Source organism: Momordica charantia (genome assembly GCF_013281855.1).
Source record: "Momordica charantia cultivar OHB3-1 chromosome 9 unlocalized genomic scaffold, Mcharantia_2.0 BLBB01000009.1, whole genome shotgun sequence".
Lineage (NCBI taxonomy): Eukaryota > Viridiplantae > Streptophyta > Magnoliopsida > Cucurbitales > Cucurbitaceae > Momordica > Momordica charantia.
In genome coordinates this window covers 4,371,362-4,394,488 of record NW_028275167.1, presented here as the reverse complement: position 1 = coordinate 4,394,488, position 23,127 = coordinate 4,371,362, and the positions used below count along the sequence as shown (strand labels likewise).

At 32.8% G+C, this 23,127-nt stretch overlaps 4 protein-coding genes across 4 annotated transcripts; 2 read left to right on the top strand and 2 right to left on the bottom strand.

Moving 5' to 3' along the window:
* Window positions 1–367: 367 nt before the first annotated feature.
* Window positions 368–1,221, bottom strand: GLYI8 (Lactoylglutathione lyase / glyoxalase I family protein). The gene is made up of 2 exons (XM_022294290.2): window positions 701–1,221; window positions 368–610 (listed from the first exon to the last, which is right to left on the bottom strand). Exons 1-2 carry the CDS (start codon window positions 1,043–1,045, stop codon window positions 368–370), a joined length of 588 nt encoding a protein of 195 aa, XP_022149982.1. The 5' UTR covers window positions 1,046–1,221.
* A 2,587-nt stretch (window positions 1,222–3,808) lies between these two features.
* LOC111022250 (S-adenosyl-L-methionine-dependent methyltransferases superfamily protein) lies at window positions 3,809–7,182 on the top strand. The gene is made up of 8 exons (XM_022299423.2): window positions 3,809–4,222; window positions 4,953–5,066; window positions 5,335–5,403; window positions 5,541–5,560; window positions 5,643–5,695; window positions 5,803–5,833; window positions 5,929–6,010; window positions 6,649–7,182. Exons 1-8 carry the CDS (start codon window positions 4,039–4,041, stop codon window positions 6,858–6,860), a joined length of 765 nt encoding a protein of 254 aa, XP_022155115.1. The 5' UTR covers window positions 3,809–4,038; the 3' UTR covers window positions 6,861–7,182.
* Window positions 7,183–8,068: 886 nt separating this feature from the next.
* LOC111021599 (uncharacterized) lies at window positions 8,069–9,016 on the bottom strand. Its single transcript, XM_022298615.1, has one exon. The coding sequence runs from the start codon at window positions 9,014–9,016 to the stop codon at window positions 8,069–8,071; it is 948 nt and encodes a 315-aa protein (XP_022154307.1).
* Window positions 9,017–16,345: 7,329 nt separating this feature from the next.
* LOC111014800 (serine carboxypeptidase-like 40) lies at window positions 16,346–21,660 on the top strand. Its single transcript, XM_022289627.2, has 6 exons — window positions 16,346–17,093; window positions 18,269–18,376; window positions 18,483–18,757; window positions 19,298–19,770; window positions 20,638–20,743; window positions 21,312–21,660. Exons 1-6 carry the CDS (start codon window positions 16,679–16,681, stop codon window positions 21,471–21,473), a joined length of 1,539 nt encoding a protein of 512 aa, XP_022145319.1. The 5' UTR covers window positions 16,346–16,678; the 3' UTR covers window positions 21,474–21,660.
* The last annotated feature ends 1,467 nt before the right edge of the window (window positions 21,661–23,127 follow it).

Sequence of the window (23,127 nt, the reverse complement as noted above, 5' to 3'; positions counted from 1 at the left end):
CCAAAAAACTATTTAAGTTAAAATTTCACAAATTGAAATCATTACAATCACTTTTTTTTTTTTAAAAAAAAAAATATGACAACAAAAACGGACAATTAAAAGTACAGTAGACTAAAATGGAAAAATAAAATAAAATTACAGAGACCTACATGTACCTTTTAATTAAGAAACAAAAATACATTACAGTCAAAAGTTGGCCTAATCAGCGTTAGGTCAATGGTTAATTTAGCAATTTAGCCTAAAATCTTAAACTAAGGTGTAATAAATAATATAAATACAACATATTTGTTGCATTTGGAGGTGGAACTGTTTTAGATTTCTTCAGTTTCAATTTTCATCTTCCCCTGAAATTATTTGTGGATCTATTCTATTTGTGTTGGTTGGATTCCAATGGCGGGTTATGGCGGCCGGTCGGAAGCCTGATCTTGCCGGAGGAACCCACCGGAACCACCTTCAGATTCTCGCAATTGCAGATCTCGATCATGAATCCGTCGGGATCGTTGAAGAACAGCTGCTCGATCGATTCTCCCTTCTCCTCTTCCAATGTCCTCCTCATGTATTTCACTCCCAATTCCTTCAATTTCTCCTCCATCGCCTCCATGTCTTCGCACTGCCGCAGTTCAATTTCAGAACCAGTAAAAAGAAAACCCTAGCTAAATCGAGAGTACCGAAAATTTCCCGACGATTTTGAAAAATTAACCTGAAACGAGATGTGATTGTCCAAGGGATCGAGATCCTGATCCTGATCGTTCCGAAGTCCATCGTCTTGTTCCTCATTGGATTGCATCAGGTGAATCCCGACGCCGTAGTTGAACAACCAAGCCCCCTCGAAATCGAAGCTCTGCGGCCTCTCGATTAGGACGAACCCTAGGGCCTTGGTGTAGAAATCGACGGAGTCCTTGACGCTTCTGCAGACTCTGGAGACGTGATTGAGCGCCATTAATGGAAGTGGATGCTCCTCCCTCTCTTGCTCCTTTCTTGCGTCTCTCTCGCTTTGGTTGTCTGTTTCCGCTTCCTTGTGATCTGTGACGGTTTCTTCTTCCATTATCTGTCGTCTTGGCTCTTAATCGAGGCAGAGCAGTAGAGGAAGGTGTCGGTTGTGTATCTCAGTGTTAATGGTGGTTGGGTTAAAAGGACAACAATGGCGGCGGATGGAGCACACGTGTGGACGGAGGAGACTGCCATGGAAGACGATTGAGGTGGACGTGGAAGTGTACGAAGAACACAGTACGGCTGCTTGGCGGTGCCCACTTTATAATTCTTCTGAATTTTTTATACAGCATTTGTGGTCGAAGATAGATAGCTTGGAGTTATGTTTTCCTCGTATCTTTGAAAATTACTAACTTCGCCCTTATCTCATCCGTTATTTATTTGAAAAAAGAAATATTAAAGTAGGAAATTTTTTGAAAGTGTGCCATCAATTCTTTTAAGACTGTGAATTCCTTTTTCTCTCTCTTGAGATGTTAATTATCGTCAAGCTCATGTTGGCTTCTTGAACATAATGTTAAATTACCAACTTTAATTGCTTGCTACTAATAAATCGCTACACTTACTACGTGAGAGTCGTTTGAACTTTTAATTTTATGTCTAAATTTTGTCCAATCAACATGATCAGTATAACTTAACGATATAAATATATAATTTATTCCTTTGAGGTGTTCAAATCTTTCATACCCCTTTTGTTGTATTAGAAAAAAGGTTAACATCGTCTCACTAAATATTATACTGAGATAACTTTTGAAAAAAAAAACTTTTTAAATAAAAATATTTTTTCTATAATCAATTTTGGAAGAATTACTAATTTTGCATGGGCTTTTTAAAAAAAACTACAATGATCGTAATAAATAAAAAAATATTCAAAAAAAATATTGCTTAACTCCCTCCGAATAAGCATTGAGAGGCTATATCTAAAAAGTGACTTTAGTTTAAGCGTGCAAGAGATTTGAGAGATTATTGTTAAAGCAAACTGCTTAACTAAAAGATATGTCAAACTCATCCTTAAACCGATATTTGAGTTGATTTAATGACCTAAGAATTTGAAGTTTTGAAATTTTTTTATAAGTATATAGATATACTAGATTGATACAATATTAAAAGTTAATGAACCTACTATAAACTTTTTCAAATACAAACTCTCATTAGATATAACACTAGAAGTTTAAAGACGAAACTCGTGATTTAACTAAAATATTAATATTTTACAACTATTAAGCTGGAGTTTTTTTTTAGTACACATGTGGGGATGGGGGATCGAACTCACAACCTTTTGATTTGATATATATGTTAATTATCGTTGAACTATGCTCGCTTTGACTTTAAGCTCGAGTTGACTCTTGGTTTATTACTCATCAATATAGATAATTACAAATTTAGTTGATGAATTTTGAGCATCACATGCATCTTGGTTTATATAAAGTTTAAAAAGTTTCAATTTTACGATGTCAAAAAAAAAAAAAAGAATTTCAATTTTATTCTTGAAATTGTAACCTATATGTTAGATAGGTTATGAGATTTTAATGTTAATATTCCATCGTAGTGTTAATGATATGTAATAATTAAATAGAGGTATGATTCAAAATACAAAGACATGAACAATTTTTTTAAAACTTAAAAGACTAAAAATAGATAAGATGTTCAAAAGTTGGAATAAATTGATAATTTAGGCTTATAAAACGCATCTTATAATTTGTATATAATTAAAATTATACCTCTGTTTCAAAAATAGTTTTAATATATTTATATAATCCATAGATTTGCATACCCCTTTTCTTTTAAAAGTGCTTAAATATCTTTCTTTTTCTAAAATATATCGAAATTTAGTTCTCTCTGTTCATTGGTCACTTGAGGTTGGAAGTAGATTTCCAATTTCCACACCCAATGAGAGAATTGAAAAAGAAAAAAAAATGTATAAATTTCATTTTCTGTAGGTTAACTTTATTTATTTTGGTTCAACCAACTATTTTTTCTTAAAAGAAAAAAAAACAACCAACCAACCAATTAGTTACTGAACAAAAAAAACCGTCCCTTACGCAACCCCATTGATTACTTACCAAAATTTAACCACCAAAATTATTTTCATTCTTTTTTCGTTTGACAAAATAATCCTCATTCCTCAATTATTAGATTAACTTTTATATTTTGACTAAAAACAGTATAAAAAAAAAGGAGGAAAATCAAACTTTTACAATTCAACTTGAATTTTTTCCTAAACTTTTAATCAAATCATATACTTTTGGATCAATTTTTAATAATTCACTAATTTCAATAAAAATAAAGCTTTGTACAAAATTAAATAGAATAAATAGCCATTTTAAACGTATTTAAGATATATATTCCGACCAAAAGATTATAGGGTCAAATCATCATTAATTCACATTATTGTACTAAAGAAATGCACGACATAGATCCTTTAACAAATTCTATAAAAATTCATGAATTTCAAAGAAGAAAAAACGGTTCTAGTGTCGTCTTTCTCTTATATATTATCAATTTTGTACCAAACATGTTTCATAATTCCATAAATACGCGTGTAATTTTTTAAATAAAAAGGTTTATGAGAAGGTAAACTTGCAATAACTATTCAAGTGTAAAATATAGAATGTAATACTGGTCCAAATTCATGGTGGTAAAGTCAGAAGTTAAAAGGGTAAAAATTGATAAATTCCGGTAAATTAATAGATAAAAATTAAAATTTTTCAAAAAAAGAAAATAAAAATATTTCGTCGTCGAATATTTCGATAATATTAATCTCTATATTTAAATAAACAATGAACTCTCTGGAATATTCATTTTGAAAATTACTTCTGGACCTCTCTTTCGTCTCACGCGCCAATCCCCACGCGCTCCCATTCCCATCCAGACCAGCCTTCAACCGATTTCCCTGTTCCTCTCTCTCTTTCTAACACAACGAAATCCTTTTACCAGTTCGCCGGAACCCCACCTCCCAACCGCCGCCTCAACCAACGCCGGCGTACCTGAGCTCACATCGTCTTCGCGGCGCTGCGAAATTTTCCGGCGGAGGCGGCCGTAGGAGTAGACATGTACCGGGACGTGTCGAGCTGCAACACCTACAACTATGGCGATGCTGTCTACTGGGACGCTCGTTACCTGCAGGAGGCCGGTTCCTTTGACTGGTACCAGCGTTATACTGCTCTACGTCCCTTTGTTCGTAAGTTCATCAGCACTTCCGCCTCCGTCCTTATGGTTGGCTGTGGTAATGCTGGTAATTTCCCTCTATTTCACCTTCTCTGTACCTTCTTCAGTTTTGTTTTGTTTTGGAATTGGAATAGTTCTCGATGAGGCGTTGGAAGTTGGAATGAATTTTCGATGCGTTCTGTTTTTATTCGTCGTCATAAATGGATATTTGATGTATTTTTTAGTTTATTGGATTGAGAGACTCGATTTCGGCTGTTTAGCCGACGAGAAGATTGAATCGAGGAAGAATTTTAGAATTTTTCACTGAGAAACTCCTGAAGAGAAAGAGAGAAAGCAAGAATATTCATAGTCAACTATTTGGACTCACTTGGGTGAGAATTACGTGTTTGAGGAAATGAACATCAATACTGGGTTTTAGGATTCAACTTTTGGGGGTTAATCCGGTCCCGAATTCTCACTTAAATTGGCTTGAGAGAATCAAATCTCGAACTAATGGGAAGGCAGAATTTATAGCAGAGAGAGGGTTCTAGTTAGTGGTCAACGAGGCTGTAATCTATTTTTATTTGGAATTTCTGGGTTTCATTGTTTCTGAAAATATGCTCATGTTTGTACTGAAATCATTTGGAAGTGATAAACACTTCATTGTTTGATGATAAATCTACATAATGGAAAAGAAACTGTGAAAATAGATAACCGTTGTGGTGCAATTTATAGCTTTGACACATTAATGTAACCTAATTGTTGTCTGCTACTTTATAGAACATCAATTTTAACCGTGACATCTTCCGTATGTGTAGTTATGTCAGAGGATATGGTCAAGGATGGGTATGAAGACATAGTGAATGTTGACATTTCTTCAGTGGCAATCGACATAATGAAAAGAAAGTATCAGTTCGTCCCCCAGTTAAAATGTATCCTTTGAGGCTTGCATCTTTGTTAAATTAGCACTCAAGTTGTTTGTGTAAGTTTCTGCTAGGATTGTTAGTATCGATATATCAGTCATAATTATTGAGTTTGTTAGAATTTAGTGGTTATAATACTTTGGATAAAGTGTTGAAGAGAGTTGGCCCTCTCAAAAGGTTGTCGTCCTTGCATTCCCTTTGAGCTAAAATAAGATCGGTTCTTAGTTTTCCACTTCAATTTCTGACTCCTATAAGTTTCCTTGACAAATCTGTATAGACATGCAAATGGATGTTAGGGACATGAGCTTTTTCCCTGACGAGAAATTTGGAGCCGTCATTGATAAAGGTCTGGCCTCTTTATCTTCATTGTACACCCTGTTGAGGTTTCCAGTATTCAATAGATACTGAAGTTTGTTCTTTGTGTTGATATTTCAATGCTGGTGCCACCTTTCTTTGGTCATGGCCTCTTGGTTTTTGATTTAGGGACACTTGATTCATTGATGGTATGTGAGTTTTCCATTTTTCTCATGCACGCTATTAGTTATTTCTTACCATGTTCTAATTTTTTTAATTGCGTGTACATAGTGTGGCACTGATGCTCCAATTAGCGCTTCTCAAATGCTGGGAGAAGTGAGTAGGTTGTGGACTTTATGAACTTCAGAAGATCAATTGACTTGTTTCTTTGGGAAATTCTGTTATTTTGTTTATACATTCCATGACTAATCTATGGCTATTACCCCTATAGGCTTCTCAAACCTGGAGGAATCTATTTACTGGTAAAACCATACGTGATTAATTTCTCGTCGGGGCTTTATTTTTAAAATTTTCTGTTTGCAGTAAAATAATTGAAATTTATTTTTGTCGTTTGCAGATAACTTACGGTGACCCGAAAGTAAGGATGCCCTATTTGACGCGACCTTCATACAATTGGAAGATATCATTGTATATAATACGTGAGTTCATTATCATCCTCTCACTGAACTGTTCCTTCTCATTTTCTGGTCTATAATTGATATTAACCTTCTTAGGGTGTGCATTGGCAACCTCCTAGTTGAATGGAGACAACTTCTGATTTCTGAATAATAGTAGTCTGACAATATATTTGTACTGTTTAAAGCTCTGAACATGAATTGCGAATGCAATTACCACAAAAAAAGCCTCCTTTAAAGTAGGAAACTAATTCAAAGCATCACTTAACAGTCGCCCCTCCCCCAATAAAACTCTGTTGACCTGAGTGTACCATTGCGAACATGTTCTCTAGCTGTGTAAAACTTGATGATTTATAAACTGACAATATAGAAGGATGAACTTCTTCCGAAGCGTTAAATTCAGCATGGTTGTTTCACGTTGTTAAATACTGAAACATGTTCATTCATAACTGTCAACACTTCTTGTTTTGGTCTACTCTTGCTTAAATTTTATTTCTGTGATCTACTGAAAATTATATGTTACAACTTACAAGATAGTTTATGTTATCCTGTGCTATTAATGGGCTTAGGAGATATATTTTTGTTCTTAACTTAATTTCAATTTTGACTGAATATGGAAAATGGAAATATACTTCCCACTGCTCATTCTTTACTTTCTACAGCAAGGCCAGGATTCCAAGGGACAGAACCAGGAGACTGTAGCACACAAGAGAAGACGTATCTGGAACCCGTACCTCTGACCGACAAGGGCTTGCTGTCACCGAGTTTTGTGATGGAAGACCCAGATTCTCACTTCATATACGTGTGTGAAAAGATGGACGATTCGGAACTTACTAACATAGCCACGTACCCATTGAGCACAGATGTGTTATAGGAATGAAGAAGGTACCTTACCTTACCTACCTTGTTGTATCATCATCATCAATCATCCATATTTACAAGCTTGAATATGCAAATGCATTGTTGTAAAATGATGTTGTAGCCTGTAAAAACTAAAAAGCAGGAGAATTGATAGACATAATTGGGCTGGCTATTTTACATGTGGAAATTAGCAATAATGGAGGGGGAAACCCTGAGTGTAAGGTGGAGAGATACAATTGTTGTAGCAACACAGAAACATATGGAATCACTGTGGTTATTAAACCAAATCCTTAATTGATTATGACAATGTCATTTTCTTTGTGGTTTCTGTTTTACTTCTCTCTTCTGTCAGAAGTTTTTGCATCACATTCAAGTAAACTTGAGCCACACGTACAGGATATTGAGTATTCTATAGGATGCTGCCTGGAATTGGATCTTTGAGGCTTTTCATACTATTTGGGAAGAATTTGTCTATTTCTATATTTTGTCTCTAAAATTGCCTTTCCCTTCTTTTTTATTAGAATCTGTTGTGTAAGATTTTTAAAAGTTTAATTAGAGGGTTCACTAACTATAACGAAGGGAAGGTAGCTAAGCTATGATTTTTTTCAGTACAACAAAAGCACGGATGAGAATTTGAACTGGAAGAAATAGATGCTATAATTTTTGAACTATACTCACATGGACGAGTTATGATTAGCGTTATGCATATACATTGCAGTTCACCTTATTCGAGTGAATTTTGACATTGGGATAGTTTACATGCCCTTCAAAATTGTCTGATTCTACGCTTGATTTAGTTAACACCATAATTTGAACTCATTCTTTCCAAATTGTCACCATTCGTGCTAAATTTGAAAATTTAATCTAAGACTTTAGAAAATGTGGAATGTCCTTCTAAGTACTAATATCTTCGTTTTGTCACCTTGAATCTGATTCAATGGATTAAATCACTTATATTCGACTAGAACGTGTCGTAAGTTTGAGTCTCCGTACCTCGCATGTTGTACTAAGTTTAAGTCTTTTTTCACATGTTGTACTAAAACATATATATATTCCTTTTTTATTTTTTACTTTCAGTACATATTGATACAAACAGTTTTGTTGTGTCTATATAATATTATATACAATTGCGACCAAATTACAAACAAAAAATTCCAATTTGACATTACATACACGATCATGATAAATTAAAAAAAAATAAAACCATAATAAATCTCAAATTCAATGTTTTCCCTCTCTGAAAACATCAAGTAATCGGCTTCTTCCGTCCAGAACCTCCGAGAATCTTCCGTCCACCTCCTTCCTCAATCTCTCCACCTCCTTCTCCAATCTCTCCGATCTCCTCCTCATTTCCTCCGCCGCTCCGCCGCTGCCGCTCCTCCCATTTACCAAATCGGCGGCGACCAGCGCCGCCGCCTCGTTGAGTTCCTCGACTTCCTCCGGCACACTCCCCTTCCCGGAAACCGCCTCAAGGACAACCGAATCCAACGACTTAAACGAAGAAATCGCCACACCGGCGGCGGACTTTCTCGCCGCCAAATACGCCGTGGAATCTCCCTCGCAACCGGAAAGCACAATCCCACAGACCCAATACCCGATTCCCTCCATTGTCACCAGAGCTCTCTCGATCGCCCAATCTTCGCCGGAGCAGCCCTTTCTCCGATCTCTCACGGCTGCTTTGATTTCAAATTCTCTGAAATTCTTCTTCGGCACGATGGGTTTCATACGCTCCACCGCCATGGAAGGGGAGCTCTGAATTAGGCCCAGAGCGTGGGAAAGAAGAAGCCGAGATTGCCCCAATTGGGAGAGCGAGAAACTGACAGAATTTAGAAGATCAAGCAAATTAAGGGTGTAATTGAGATACCCATCGACCAAATCGGGCGGCCATTGTCCGACGGGATGCTCCAAATTCACGGCCAATTTCGTAAACGCCTGGTGAACGATGGGCAGAGTCTGGAGAAGCTGGAGAAGCCATGGGAACGACAGCAATCGGGAATCGGAGCTCGAGGCCGAAAATTGAATGAGGCAAGACGACACGTCGGACTCGAAGGCCTGGAGATGAGAGGCAGCAGATGAAGCTTGAGATCCATGGCGGCGGTGATGGTGGTGGTGGTGGTGGTTGTCGAGCTTGGAACAGAGCTTGTTGAAGGTTTGTAGCAAAAGCACCATTTGAGGGGGCAGGAATTTGCAGAATTCAAAAGGGGTTTCGATTTTGGTGTTTGTGGGTTGTTTTGATTTGAGTGTAACTATGGAGTTTAAAGAAGATTTATATATGAAGAAGAAGAAGAGGAGGAGGATGAAGTTTCAGAAGGAATCCGCGTGCGCCTTGACTTAATGCCCAAGAGAAAAGTAAAGCAAAAACGTTTGACTCGTTGATGGTTTCTCAATATTTATTTCCAAAAAATATACAACTTTGCGTCAGTTATCCGCTTATACCTTTATTCTCTTTTTTTTTCCTTAAATACTATTTTAATCGTGTATTTTTTTCATTTTAATTTCTTTTAATTCATGTAATTTCAAAATGTTTCATGTTGATATGTTAGTTTTAAAAAGTGATTGTTTAAATTTCTTTATTTTATTTTTATCATAATTTTAATACGACATTAATATTTTTTGAAATGTTATCATGACTTTATTATTAAAGGATTTTTTTTAGGTATAAATTTGGACTAAAATGGTCGCGTTTTAAAAATACATTGACAAAAAAATGAATGTTTTCCGGATATGAAGAATAAAACAACCACAATTAAAAGTACAGGGATTAGAAGTATTATTTTAACATTTTTTTTTCTTTTTAGTTATAATTATGAAGGGAATATATAACCATGGATCTTAATATCATAATAGATGCTTGAAATTAAGTTATGTTGGAATTGGTTACCTTTTCTAGTTTTATGTGTTACATCCATTATTTAATTAAAAATGTATAGCAAGTGAAGGCATCTATTATATTCTTGAACTATCCTTGCTGTGTGAATGGTAGGTGAATTAGTACAATTTGAAAAGGGTACTAATGGTTGGTTGATACAGGATGGAGGAGGTTCCGTAAAAGCAAGTGGAAGAATTGTTCAAATACTAGTAAGCGAGGCTTATTGAGGTCGTGTTATAAATGCAATGGTTAAACCTATGGATGACAAGGTTAAATTTCAGCTTCTGAATCTCGGTTAATTGAATTTCACGTCCCGTATTATTTTAAGACATTCTGTTTATGAGTCTCTTCAAACATGATGCTACTGATTTGATAATTCCTAACGAACGTGGACAGCGATAATTAATTATCAAGGACAAGCAGACCGGTAAAAATGTAGAAACCACAAATACGATCCTCAATCAACAAGGGCAAAATGTAATATCTGTTTACGTAGCTATTGATAAAAAAGAATCTTCTATGTGGTCGAATCACCCGTCCTACTTGCTGTATTAAAAAAAAAAAACTTTAATATATATATAGAGAGGAAATCCTAAGCAATCTTAGGTCTGTACTGGAGTTGGCAAATGCAAGGGCGCTGACTTTTTATTTGGTCAAAATTGATTAGTTGGCCATTCCCTTCAAACGCGGCTGAGTTTAGTGCAATTTGCTAATTAGCTGTTCATAAATATTTTCTGTTGCCAGGAAATCGGAATATAAAATCGATATAAAATAAAATTAATAATCAGTTAAATTATGTTTTCTAGTTTTTAGGAGAAATATATTTTTAGTGGGCGTGACTGCGCTTTAATTCTTAATTTCTAACATCAAATATGGATGACAATGATAATAAGAAAATGAAAAATTCGTAAATTTGTGGTTCCATTCTAAAAGAAATCACAAGAAACATGTCAAAAGTTAAGAGGTTGCGAATTCGATTCCCACCCTCGTATGTTGTAAAAAGAAGGAAAAGAAAAATGAATCCTCACCCTCTCTAAAAAAATTTATGGCAGATAAAATTTTCATTTAATTTTTTTATCTTCTAAATAAAATAAATTTTTAGTACTAATTTTTTCCTACTAAAAACTATACTAAATTTTGGAACTATATATTTAGAAGTTGAGGAAAAAGGAAAAATAAGAAATATCTAGAAGAAATAACCGTTGGAGTGGTTATAGCCCACCGATTAAAGAAAATATGTGGGCCGTTGATATGTACGACACGTAGGACAACCGCAGTTCCCCTTTGCATTATCCACTTCTTTTTCCTTTTTCTTTTTTTTCACCATTTTATTTTATTTACAATAGTTTTATAAATTATTAATGTTTTAACCTACTATAGTCCGAGACAACATGTTTAGTACCGAGATAACTTTTTTTTAATTTTACACTTCTCTCAACAAATGAGGTCAAAAACCATATTTGATGACATATGAACTTTTTGTTAAGGTCAAATTTTAAAATTATTTAATCTTAGATAAAATATTTAATTAGTATTTTTCGTCAATAAATTTTATTAAACTCGTATCATAAAGTAATCTTAAATTGACACAAAATTATTAAATATTGCGAACACAATACAACTATCTTATATCAAAACATATTTTCTAATTTCGTAACAATATATTAGACTAGTTTCTCTAAACCTTAAGGTAAAAGTAAAGTTGGTTCTTTTTCCTTTTTATAAATGACAAAAGAAAAAAAAAAGGAGATTTTAATTAAAACATGTTTTAGTTGTGGGGTCAATTTTGTCATTCTGTCTCTGGGAACTTTATCCAAAAAGGCTTCACGTCATCCATGTAGTTACCTGTACGTCAATCCACAAAACGTTGTTTTTTTTTGCATCAAATCGTACAATCTAATAAACAATTAATTATTCTGCCAAAAGAATGATATAAAATAAACAATTAATCATTCTTAAGAAAAAAACAATTAATTAAGTATAAAATTAAATTGATTGGTCAAATATTCAAGACGATACTAATCTGCTTTAAACGTCGCACGTATCCAAATTCTCACATTTATATTTAAATAGTAACATATTTAAAAAGTAAATGAAGATAATTTGACCATGACTTTGGAGATACCAATACTTTTAGTATTCAATTAAAGAAATAATTCAAGCTTTATTTCCTAGAATAATTTTGTCCCTTAAAAAGAAGAAAAATCCTCAATTTTCAAATTAAAAAATAAAGATTTTCAAAATATCATGGACTAGAAAACTTCTTTCGTCGACTGCAAGGCACCTAAGCAAGAACAGACTGTCTCCTCGAAAAAATGGTGGGCTGTACTATTTGAGCTTATTTTTCATGTTTTTTTTTCGGAAGTCTAGAGAAAGACGCAATCAATAAGATTTTTCCTTTTCTGCAGTCGAAGGAACCTGTACTTTTGCCGGCAATGCGACTTCAGTGGATTATGAGTAAATATTCACTAAGAGGATTAGAGCATGTGACTATGAACTATAATGTTGGATTCAAATCCCTCTAGAGAATACAAAGTATGAGTTTGGCCCCTGAATAGAATTCATATCTCTTTCGTCGGGTCGAGAAGGAGAAAGTCACGAACACCATTTGCAACATTCAAGACATCTGAGCAATAACAGACGGTTAAAGTTAGCAAAGTTTTGACATCCAAAAAGATCAAAATGATCAAATTTCAAAAAAATAATTAACCAAATAGATATTTTTGAAGTTGAACTAAAAAGCATACAAACAATTATGAAAATTACGGAGAAAAAATATATACTCTTTTAATTTGTTTTATTTATTTTTAAAGATCTCACCTTAGGTGTGTGTGTCCAATGTCATTCAATTAATGGGTTTTGTTTTGTTCAATTTCAATCCATCGCATCCTTCTAACAAATTTCCACAATACTAGGCCATACCAATTTTGTTTTTATGTTATAGTAGTAATTAAATTTAAATTATATTTCTTTTTGAAATAATTAAAATTAAAATTTTATTTTGATCTATCAATTTTTATCTTTACTTCAATAATTTGTAGTAACTTTTAAATGGTTATGGTTTTTTTTCTTGTAGAATAAAAATGGTTATGTTCTAACTTTTAAATTATTAAATACTTTTTTTAGCCTAAAACTCTTGATAAAATTTTATTTTAGGTTATTATTAAATTTTTTTTTTAAAGTATGTCATTGAGACGAAAACCAAATTATTATTTTATACAAAATTCAAGAAAAATAAAATAGACTAAATACATCAAATGGCCCCTATTCTTTCGAGTAACTCTTCATTTGGTGTTTAATCCTATAAGATTTTCAATTTTACTCTTATTATATTAAAAAATATATATAAATAGATTCCTTCCATAAAAATAAAATAATATTCAATACGCGTGAAAAATTGTTTGTACAAAGGTGGTGCACCAACATATTTGGATATGTATTGACAATTGATATGCCACTAAAAATTAATAGATAACAGGTTGAATTTGACAAATTAGATTTCATGTGTATCAAAAATCATGCAGCAAGTTTCAATTCATATAAAAAGCACTAGACTTTTATCTTTCTTTCAATTTCATTGATAGAAGAAGAGTGTTACCTTTATATACAAAGAACTCGCTGCCTATAAACTGCTATTATAGGTTAGTTTCGTTTCTTCGAGCTCGTCCCTTATAGGAAACAAAACTAAAGCCCCTCAAGAAGCCGCATTCAAGTTAGGAGCTACACATGTATTAATTTAATGTGTTTTTGCTATTTAATTAGACTGAAATAAGAGATCTAATTATGTGGGTAAGTTTTGATCTAATGAAGTAATTATAAAATGACTATGGGCAAAATGTATATATACCATTTAATAATTTTAAATTTGGAAATTTCAATTTGATGAGGGGCCAAATTCGAAATATCAAAACGTTTTAATCGAATAATAGTTTTTGGTCGGTTAGTCCCTGAATCAGATATATCTCCACGTCAATTTTCTGTCATCATTTTTTTAACAAAGTGATCCAATTGCAAAGTCTCAATTAGGTAAAAGAAAAAATATATTTCCAAATTATACGTGTATGATTTTACATATTGCGGATGCCAATAAATTAGATAAAATCGACTGCATCAAAAAAAATGAATTTTGGATAGAGGAAATAAACCAAAAATTAAAAAAAGAGAACGAGAGGCTGTGAGTTCGAATCCCGCGACATGTCGTACTAAAATATTTGAATTTTAATAAGAAAAAAAGAAAAAACGGAAGAGGTCGTGTCATATTTTATTTGGCCTCCTAACGTGGACACTAGTTGCATGCCAATCATTGATTCCCATGATCCCCCACTTTAATGCTTCATTAAAAATTTGATAAATCAATCAATTTAATTTGATTTAATTTACTCAAGTCTCTAAATCATAAAAGTTTCGATTTCATTTTTAAATTTTAAATTACTCTTATCCTTATTTTTGTTGCTAACAATAATTTTGTCTATTTTTCAAATAACGAGGTAGTATAATTGAACCATCGAAATTTAGAATGATGATAATTACTTTATTCACTGAGCTTAAACATTGATATTACAGTCATTAAATGATCGACAACACTCATTTCTTGAAATTTAAATGAAATGACATAATTGGGTAAACAATTAAACTCATTATCATATATAATTATGGTTCAATATTCGACCAAATTAGGGCATATACTTTTAGTAGACTAAGTAGGTAATAGTTTTACCAAAGGTAACCAAACGAAATCACCTCATCTAAATTTAAATAACGGGTGTTATCATTTCGTAAACCACAATGCTACAAATACAAATATGAAAGTAACATATTATGTGTACATATATATATAAACTCATTTTATGCTAATTCAGGTAAATGTCTCTATATATAATAAAAATCATGAAATTATATTTTAAAAAGAAAATATTAAATTATTATCAAATGAGACATTATAATTGATGATATTTTAATATTACAAATAGATAAGCTTAAATTCAAATTTTAGAGGTGAGTTAGATGTCGTATTCTTAAAAGAGAATAAAATTTTAAATCGTTGATATATATATAGTGAGAGATTTAAGGGCTGTTTGACTGACAATTTGGATTTTGTTTCTTATTTTTATATTTACGAATTCAATTGGATAGTTTTGTTTTTGAAAACTCTTTTCTAATTTTGTGATCTAGAAAATTATGACAATAATTTTCAATGTTTCAATTATAAATTATATAACATATTATAAAATAATAATTATACAAAATAAAAATAAAATGTTAATAAATTAATTAATATTATTTTACGTTGAACTAAATATCTAGAAAATAAGAGTGGTCCTTGATTTCGGTCATCGTGAACAGAGCCAAAATGATTATTATCGTAGAACTGACCGCAGAGGATAATTCTTATTCTCAATAAAAGAAAAAAGGTGTCATTGTACCTTGTTGACTTTGTCCCCTGCAGCTTGCATATGCAGTATGTTCTTATTGTCTCTTCTGTTTGCCACCTGTCCCCCTCAATTTAAAATTAATGTTAATTATAATTATAAACTCCTTTGGAAAAACAAATAATTTATAGTTATAATTATAAACTAAAGTTTCAATTGGGTGCGATTAGTCCAATTCCGTATTCTTGATTTGTATTTCATGATTTTGTCAAATTTTACAAATCGTCCTTAGTATATAGAATTTTTTTGCGTGACAATAAATTGATGTTTTTTATTTGACTACTTATGGTAGTTGACTCTATTGAAATTTTAAAGTTAGTAAATTTGTGGAATTTTTTCAGGAACATGTAATGTAAGTATGACTTGTGAGGCTATGTCAATTACCGCTGTTGAGAGCTTTGGTAAATTTTAAACATAATGCTATACATAAAAAAATACATTTATTATATGTTTTTTTTTTTTACAATTTTATCTAAATTATAAGCGATTATTTGTTGGCTAGTAGGTGATATTAAATGGAAAAAATAAAAACTCCTCTGCAATCCTTAAAAGAAAAGGCATTATCTCTTATAATTTTTTTTAATAAAATGTCTTTCATGAATTTTAAATGCTCATAGAAATGTGTTATTATCATTGAATTTTAACATTGCACTATATAGAAATCTTGATCTGCTCTTTTTCTTCTTTCTTTTTTATTTTTTACAATTCATTTGACTTAAAAAAAAGCTAATTATAGTACATAAAGTTTCTATTAATAAATGGATCAATAGAAATTAATTTTGGTACAAAGATCATATATAGAACTCCAACAGTTTAAGAAAAAAGTCCAACAAAGATTTATATGTAGACTCACAATATTATTTTAATAAAAACTCTCTTTTGAATCATTATTTTTTAAAACTACCCATAAAAAATAGTATCAAAATAAATCTGATCTATCAAGATCGAGATATGTCCATATATCTCATAAACCTCGATGTGAGATCTAAACATCTAATACCATTTGAATTTGTTGGGAGAATTCCATTTACAGGTATTTTCATTTAAAAAGAAATGAATGGATAAAATCTGGCTTCCAAATTTCGAAATCTTGAATTTCTAAAAATCAGAGTCATCCAATCGTACGGCCATCATTTTATCATCACCCATCCCTCAATGATCCTTCCATTTTAATATCCTCTTCTAAAAAAGGGAAAAAAAAAAAAAAATCAATCGCCATCACATGGCGCAACATGATTGGCGGTGATAACATTTCATCTCTTCAATCAATTAATTAATTATCTTTGGAGTCGAGTAATCTGCCCATCAAATCCGATGTTCATGGCCGTCGAAAAATGGAACGATTCTTCAACTTCGCGATCGGTTTTTCCATTTTAAAAATTTATACAGAGAGATTATCCGATACTCTCACCAGTCCATATTATAGTCCAGATCCAGAAACCAATAGTCCAAATTCCGAACCGGAATTAATTAATTTTTCCCCTATTTAACTCCCCTGCGATTCCAAACAGAGTACCAAAAATCGCAATCGCAATGGCAATCGCAATGAGAGGATCAAAATGCCGATCTCCAATTCTCCTCCTCTGTTTCTTCCTCTCCTTGTTCGCGATTCAAATCCACGCCAAGAATCAGAAACAAGCCCTGGACGCTCTGTACAAATCGAAATTCTTCAAGAACTCAAACGCCGCCGTCTCGGAGGAGCTTTTCGTTAACGATGCAGTTAAAAACGCCGACGATTTCCTGCCGGCGGTCGAGATTTACGATCAGACCGGACTGAAGCGGCAGGACAGAATCGGACGGCTGCCAGGACAACCGCCGAGGGCGAAATTGTCGCAGTACGGCGGCTACGTGACGGTGGACAAATCCGCCGGCCGCGCTTTCTATTACTACTTCGTTGAGGCTCAGCATAACAAGAACTCGCTGCCGCTTCTCCTCTGGCTCAATGGAGGTACGTCGCCGGTGCCGGTAACTTCGATTGAGTTTTTTTTAACCGATCGGAAACATTTTATCGATCGATTTTTTTTAAGGCTTGTTTGATCTGATCAGATTCTTTCTGGTTTGTCTTCTTCTCTGTTTTATCTCCATTTTGATTCTCTCTCTAAATAATTGAGATGCATCTGAAAGCAACGTGTTACCTAAAAGAAATTCAAGAAGAAGATGGAACTCGTGATCATGATTGCGGCAGTTTTGTTTGTGTGGTTATGAACCACATTCATAACATCATTCCTTCTTCTTCTTCGAAATGATAATTAATTAAGTAGTCACAATTTCGCATGTTCCCTTTGTTTTTTTTTTATTTGTTATTATATTCTTTTTGCATAAAACTTTTGAAAAATATATTTTAGAAAAGGAAATTGTAGCATCAATAAGTGAGTTTGTCAGTTTTGACTCCTCTCTTTGAGGAGGATTTTTCGGCGTCCATGGCGTGTGTATTGTAAAGCTACTAACTATTGTTCTGAAAGAAAAAATATATATATATTTTGGGTTAAATTATCAATTTCGTCCTTTTATGGTTTGTCCATATAATTTAAAAAGATAAAAATTAGTTTAATTTGAGTATAAATCTTTTTCTGACCACCATTAAATCTTAAATAAACAAAAAAAAAAAGAAACAATATTTAGGTACTCCCGTAAAACACTTATCTCATGACATTGAAAACTCATTATTCTAAAAAAAGTTATTTGATTTTGTATTTTTTTTTGGGAAAGGTTTGATTTTGTATTTCTCTGACGTTTGTTTGGCAAGGTACTTTCTTTCATTTTTAAAATCCACTTGAAAAGTCATATTTTCTCAACCTTTTTCATCATTCCTAAAATCTATATAATTTGACCTTATTTTAATCTTGCTTTCTAAATTTGATACCAAACCCAATACAAATAGCTTAAATTATGATCATAAGTGCACAGAATGCCACATGAAATATATGTTTAAAATTAAAAACTACGTATTTAGAATATAAATGATGAGTAAATTTTAGATTATTATTCAAGAAGTAAATGGCGTGAACGGTCGTAGGGACCAAAATGATAAAGATTCATATGATATTTCTCAAAAACTGAAGGAAAAAAATAAGAAACGGAATGCAACGTGTCAGTAGATGATTGGTTGAGTTTCATGGGCAGGGCCTGGGTGTTCGTCCCTTGCCTATGGAGCCATGGCAGAACTCGGACCCTTCCGCGTCCGCAGCGACGGCAAAACCCTCTACGAAAACAAGTTCTCCTGGAACCACGGTACGGATCGGATTTCATTTTTTTTTCTTTTCCAAATTAATCTATTTATTTATTTTCAAATTATTAAAATTGATTAAATTAATTTTTTTTTATATAATGTTTTTAGTTGCAAATGTGTTGTTTTTGGAGTCACCGGCGGGGGTGGGATTCTCGTATTCGAATACGACGGCGGATTACAAGAACAACGGCGACAGGAGCACGGCGATTGACAACTACGCGTTTCTGGTGAACTGGCTGGAGAGGTTCCCGGAGTACAAGGAGCGGGATTTCTACATCGCCGGCGAGAGCTACGCCGGCCACTATGTTCCTCAGCTTGCTCACACCATTCTGGCCCACAACCGGAACGCCAACAAGAGCATCGTCAACCTCAAGGGCATTATCGTAAGTTCACTTCTTTCTCTCTCTCTCTGTGACTTGTCCATGGCAAAATCATTACTTGGACTGGAAATAATAGGATCCACTAATTATGCAATAGAAAATTATAAATAGATCAATATCTAAACGTGTGTTTCTATCCAACAATTCATCTATACCTTAAAAATCAATTTGGAATGATTTTATATTTTTCTAAAATCAATTTTTTAATCAACCAAACATAATTGATATAACAAAAGTAGGAAACTTGAAGATTGTATTTATAAGTTTAATTTTCCAAAAACAAGAAGGTCATCAAATTTATGCATTATTATAAATAAAAATAATGATTTTATATTTATAAATATCTCCAAAAAGTTTTTATTCAACGCATAGAAAATTGGTGGATATAATCCTACAGCCTCACTCACTCACGTCAGTTTCTCGAAAAAGACTCTCATGGAGGGGTTGACCCACCACCGCCCAACTTGGCCACGTTCCTCAGCACCACCACCTCCTTATCATACCTATTTTCCTCATTTAATTTAATTTAATTTCCTCGTCCAGATCGGAAACGCAGTAATTAACGACGAGACTGACCAGTTCGGAATGTACGACTTCTTTGCGAGCCACGCGCTGATCGCCGACAGAACCGCGGCGGACATAAGGAAGTACTGCGACTTCTCGGCGGAGGCGAGGGAGCAGAGCCGGCAGTGCATCGCGGCGTCGAACGAGGTGGAGCTGAACATCGGAGTGGTGGACATCTACAACATTTACTATCCGCTTTGCCGTAACGGCAGCCTGACGGCGCGGCCGCGGAAGGCGACGGTGATGAGCTACGACCCATGCACCGATTACTACACGTACGCGTATTTGAACCGCGCGGAGGTGCAGAGCGCCATGCACGCCAACGTCACCAGGCTCGGGTACGACTGGGAGCCGTGTAGCGACGTTATTGTCGGGTGGACGGATAGCGCTTCCACCGTCGTTCCGCTGCTGCGGGAGTTCATGGATAGCGGCCTTCGAGTCTGGGTTTTCAGGTAATTATTTCACTTTATTATTATGTTATGTTTTGTTTTTGAAAGGCTAATTTGATAATGATTGTTAAAAATTATGGTGCCTTCTTCTAGATTTTTTATTTTATTTATTGATATATATGTTCTTTTCACTTTTTTTTTTCATAAATGGTTTTTTTTATAACCGGATTTGATAATGATTTCGTTTTTAGATTTTTTTGAGAATGTTTTTGTACAACTTGATTGTTAAAAGTCATAGGCCTCTCTTGAATACATATTTGAATTTTTAGTTAAATATTTCAAAAATAAAAATTAAGTTTTCCACAATTTGTATTTTCTTTACCATTCTTACAAACATGTTTTGAATTATTATCTAAATAAAAAAGATCTACTTTTTTAAAAATTGTATATTTCTTTTAATTTTTAAGATCGAGTTGACTTGGAGGTTGAAAGTAGCGGAAATAATGATTATGTTTCTAATAATAATTCTTTCTCTGAATATTTTAGTTTTTAATAATATTTTTAAAGCTTGGAAAAAAATTGTAAGCAACTCCTAAATTTTAACAAAATTGTAAAAGTTATGTAGAAGACAAAATGAAATTGTTATCATATAAGCAACAATTTTCAGAAAATAAAACATAAATTGCCAGGACTTTTAATTTGTACTTAAAACTATTAGTAAAACAATCATAATTATTTTCAAGAATAGAAATAAAAATCAGAATCATATCCACCACCGAAAATGAGTTGGATATAGGGTACGTGAAAAGAAAATATAAGTAATGTTGGAAGTAGGGAAAATATATAATGATTGTTTTTGTTTAGTGGGGTTTCGTGGGAGAATGGTAATGATTTATATATTTGGTTTAATTTTACAATATTGGGATGCAGCGGTGATTTTGATGGGAGAGTGCCCATTACTTCCACCAAATATTCTATCAACTCAATGAATCTTCCCGTGAAGACATCTTGGTATCCATGGTTTGTTGCTGGAGAGGTACCTTTCACTTTCATACTCTATTTCCCCCTAAATTTTATGTTATTTTCTACTAAAGTTTTGCTAGGCACGTTAATTATGTAGACTTGTGTTCTAAGTCGTCACATGTATCAATCTCGTTCTAGAGGACTAGAACGAGTATTTGATTAAAACTCATATGAGCCATTCAAGCCATCGAGAGAAAAAATCAGTAATTTGAAACATTTATTTATTTTTAGAGTTGGCCTTATGGTGGGGTGAAGTCTATTTGAAGATGAGTGAGAGTGACTGGCGATAGAGTATATGATGAATTAAGTGAGCTCCCAATACCTAGATATTAAAAAAATATCTAGGTTTTGGAAGAGATTAAATCTTTTAAATGGTCCGGCACTTTGAAAGTTTTAATTCTACCCTCAATATTTTTCATTTGTTGCAAAAAAAGACATCTTCTCAGCAATTTTTTAAACCTACAAAATGTTAGATAGATTAGGTTTTTTAATGACACAAGTTGATAGATTTAGGGTAAAAATTGAAACCAACTATATACGTTAGAATTTAACCGACTGGTGAATTGACTTGGAATTTATAGGTTGGAGGGTATGCAGAAGTGTACGAAGGGGAGTTGACATTGGCGACAGTAAGAGGAGCAGGGCATGAAGTGCCAAGCTACCAGCCAAGAAGAGCACTTTCACTCATCAAGAACTTCCTTCAAGGGACTTCTCTCCCTACTTCTCATTCTCCTCCTTCATAACCGTATTAATTAATTACCTTCTTCAATCTCAATCTCTATTTTATGTTTTAGATTCATTTTCAGTACATTTCGTCTTTCTTTATCATTTCCCAATTAGTTGTTACATTTCCTATCCTCAAACTTCTTCCAAGGAAATGTAATGATAATTCTTTTAGAAAGAAAAAAATCATTTGTTATATTTGATCAACATCTTATGATACAAAAGAGTCATTTTAGTTGCATTCTACAATTTATGGTGAAAGGAAATAATTTTTATCCCTATCGCAGATTGAACTAAAAATGAAATGGTACAAAATTGAAAGTATTTGCTATAGGTTTATATTGATGTGTGAACTAGGAGCATGTGACCTATCTAAAAGAGTTTATAGTGATGTTTTCGTTTAAATAAACTTGAAGTTAATCTTAGAGATTAAGGTACATTAAATTTAGAAATTTTATGTTTTCAAATGTCTTAAAATGTTGAAATGAGGTGGTTTTATATCCAGCATTTAGATAAAATATTATTAAAAAAATCAAACGAATAACATATAATGAACTTATTTAAGAAATTAATATATATATACACACACGCACATATATAAACAAATCTGCCACTTGATGAAACTTATTATAAGAAATAACAATTTTATAGTATGCCCAATGCATTTAAATGAAACTCCATACAACCAAATATATATATTTGTTATTAAAATAACTTCTAAAACTAAGGTCTTGTATTCAGTTTCTTTTTATCAATATTTATGGCCTTATCTCAAAATTACTGGACAATAGGGAGGTAACCTATGTCCATGGCGATCGTGAACAAGTTTCTTCAAGATGGTGGCGTTTTTTGACTTACTATTTTGGCCGGATCCTATTTTTGGACAATTGTTTAACTCGGATACCATATCATTAATCATGAATTTTCATCTTATAACCAATTGACAATTAGAGAAGTAGCTAATTACATTTATAAGAAATAAATTTGAATTCTTAGCTAAATTTTTAAAAAACAAAAGTAAGTTTTTGAAAACTACTCTTTTTGATGGTCAAATTTTAAAAAGTAGATGCAAACTAAATAAACACATAAGTTGAGAACCGTGTTTACGAGCTTAATTAAAAAAAAAAACTAAAAACAAAATGACTATTAAATCGAGCGTATAGAAGTATGATTCAATACTATAAAAATATGAGAACAATAATTGGTCTATTTAATTTTAGCAAGAGAGAATAAGAGCAATAAATTTCACAAACTTTCGAATTTAATCACTTGAAAATAAAGAGATGAATTCTTCCGAACATTATTTATAAAATAGTTTTAATTAAAACACTAGTGTGTTTTATTAATAAATTAAAAAAAATGATGTTCATCACAAGTTTGTTTGGTTGCACTATATTTAAAAAATGATCTCACACAAAAGCTAAATTACCCAAAATAATTTTGGTCAATTACTTTCTAAATTGAACACGCAAGTATTGTTTAAAAGTAGATGCAGATGAAAGCAGTGTTTACATGCTCACAGAAAATTAAATTCAAAATATTACTAAATAGAGCTTATAGAATTACAATTCAATACAATAAGAATATGAAACCAATATTTGGTCTATTGTATTTGAGCAAGAAAGAATAAAAGCGATAAATTTGACAAACTTTCTAATTTAATCACTTAAAAAG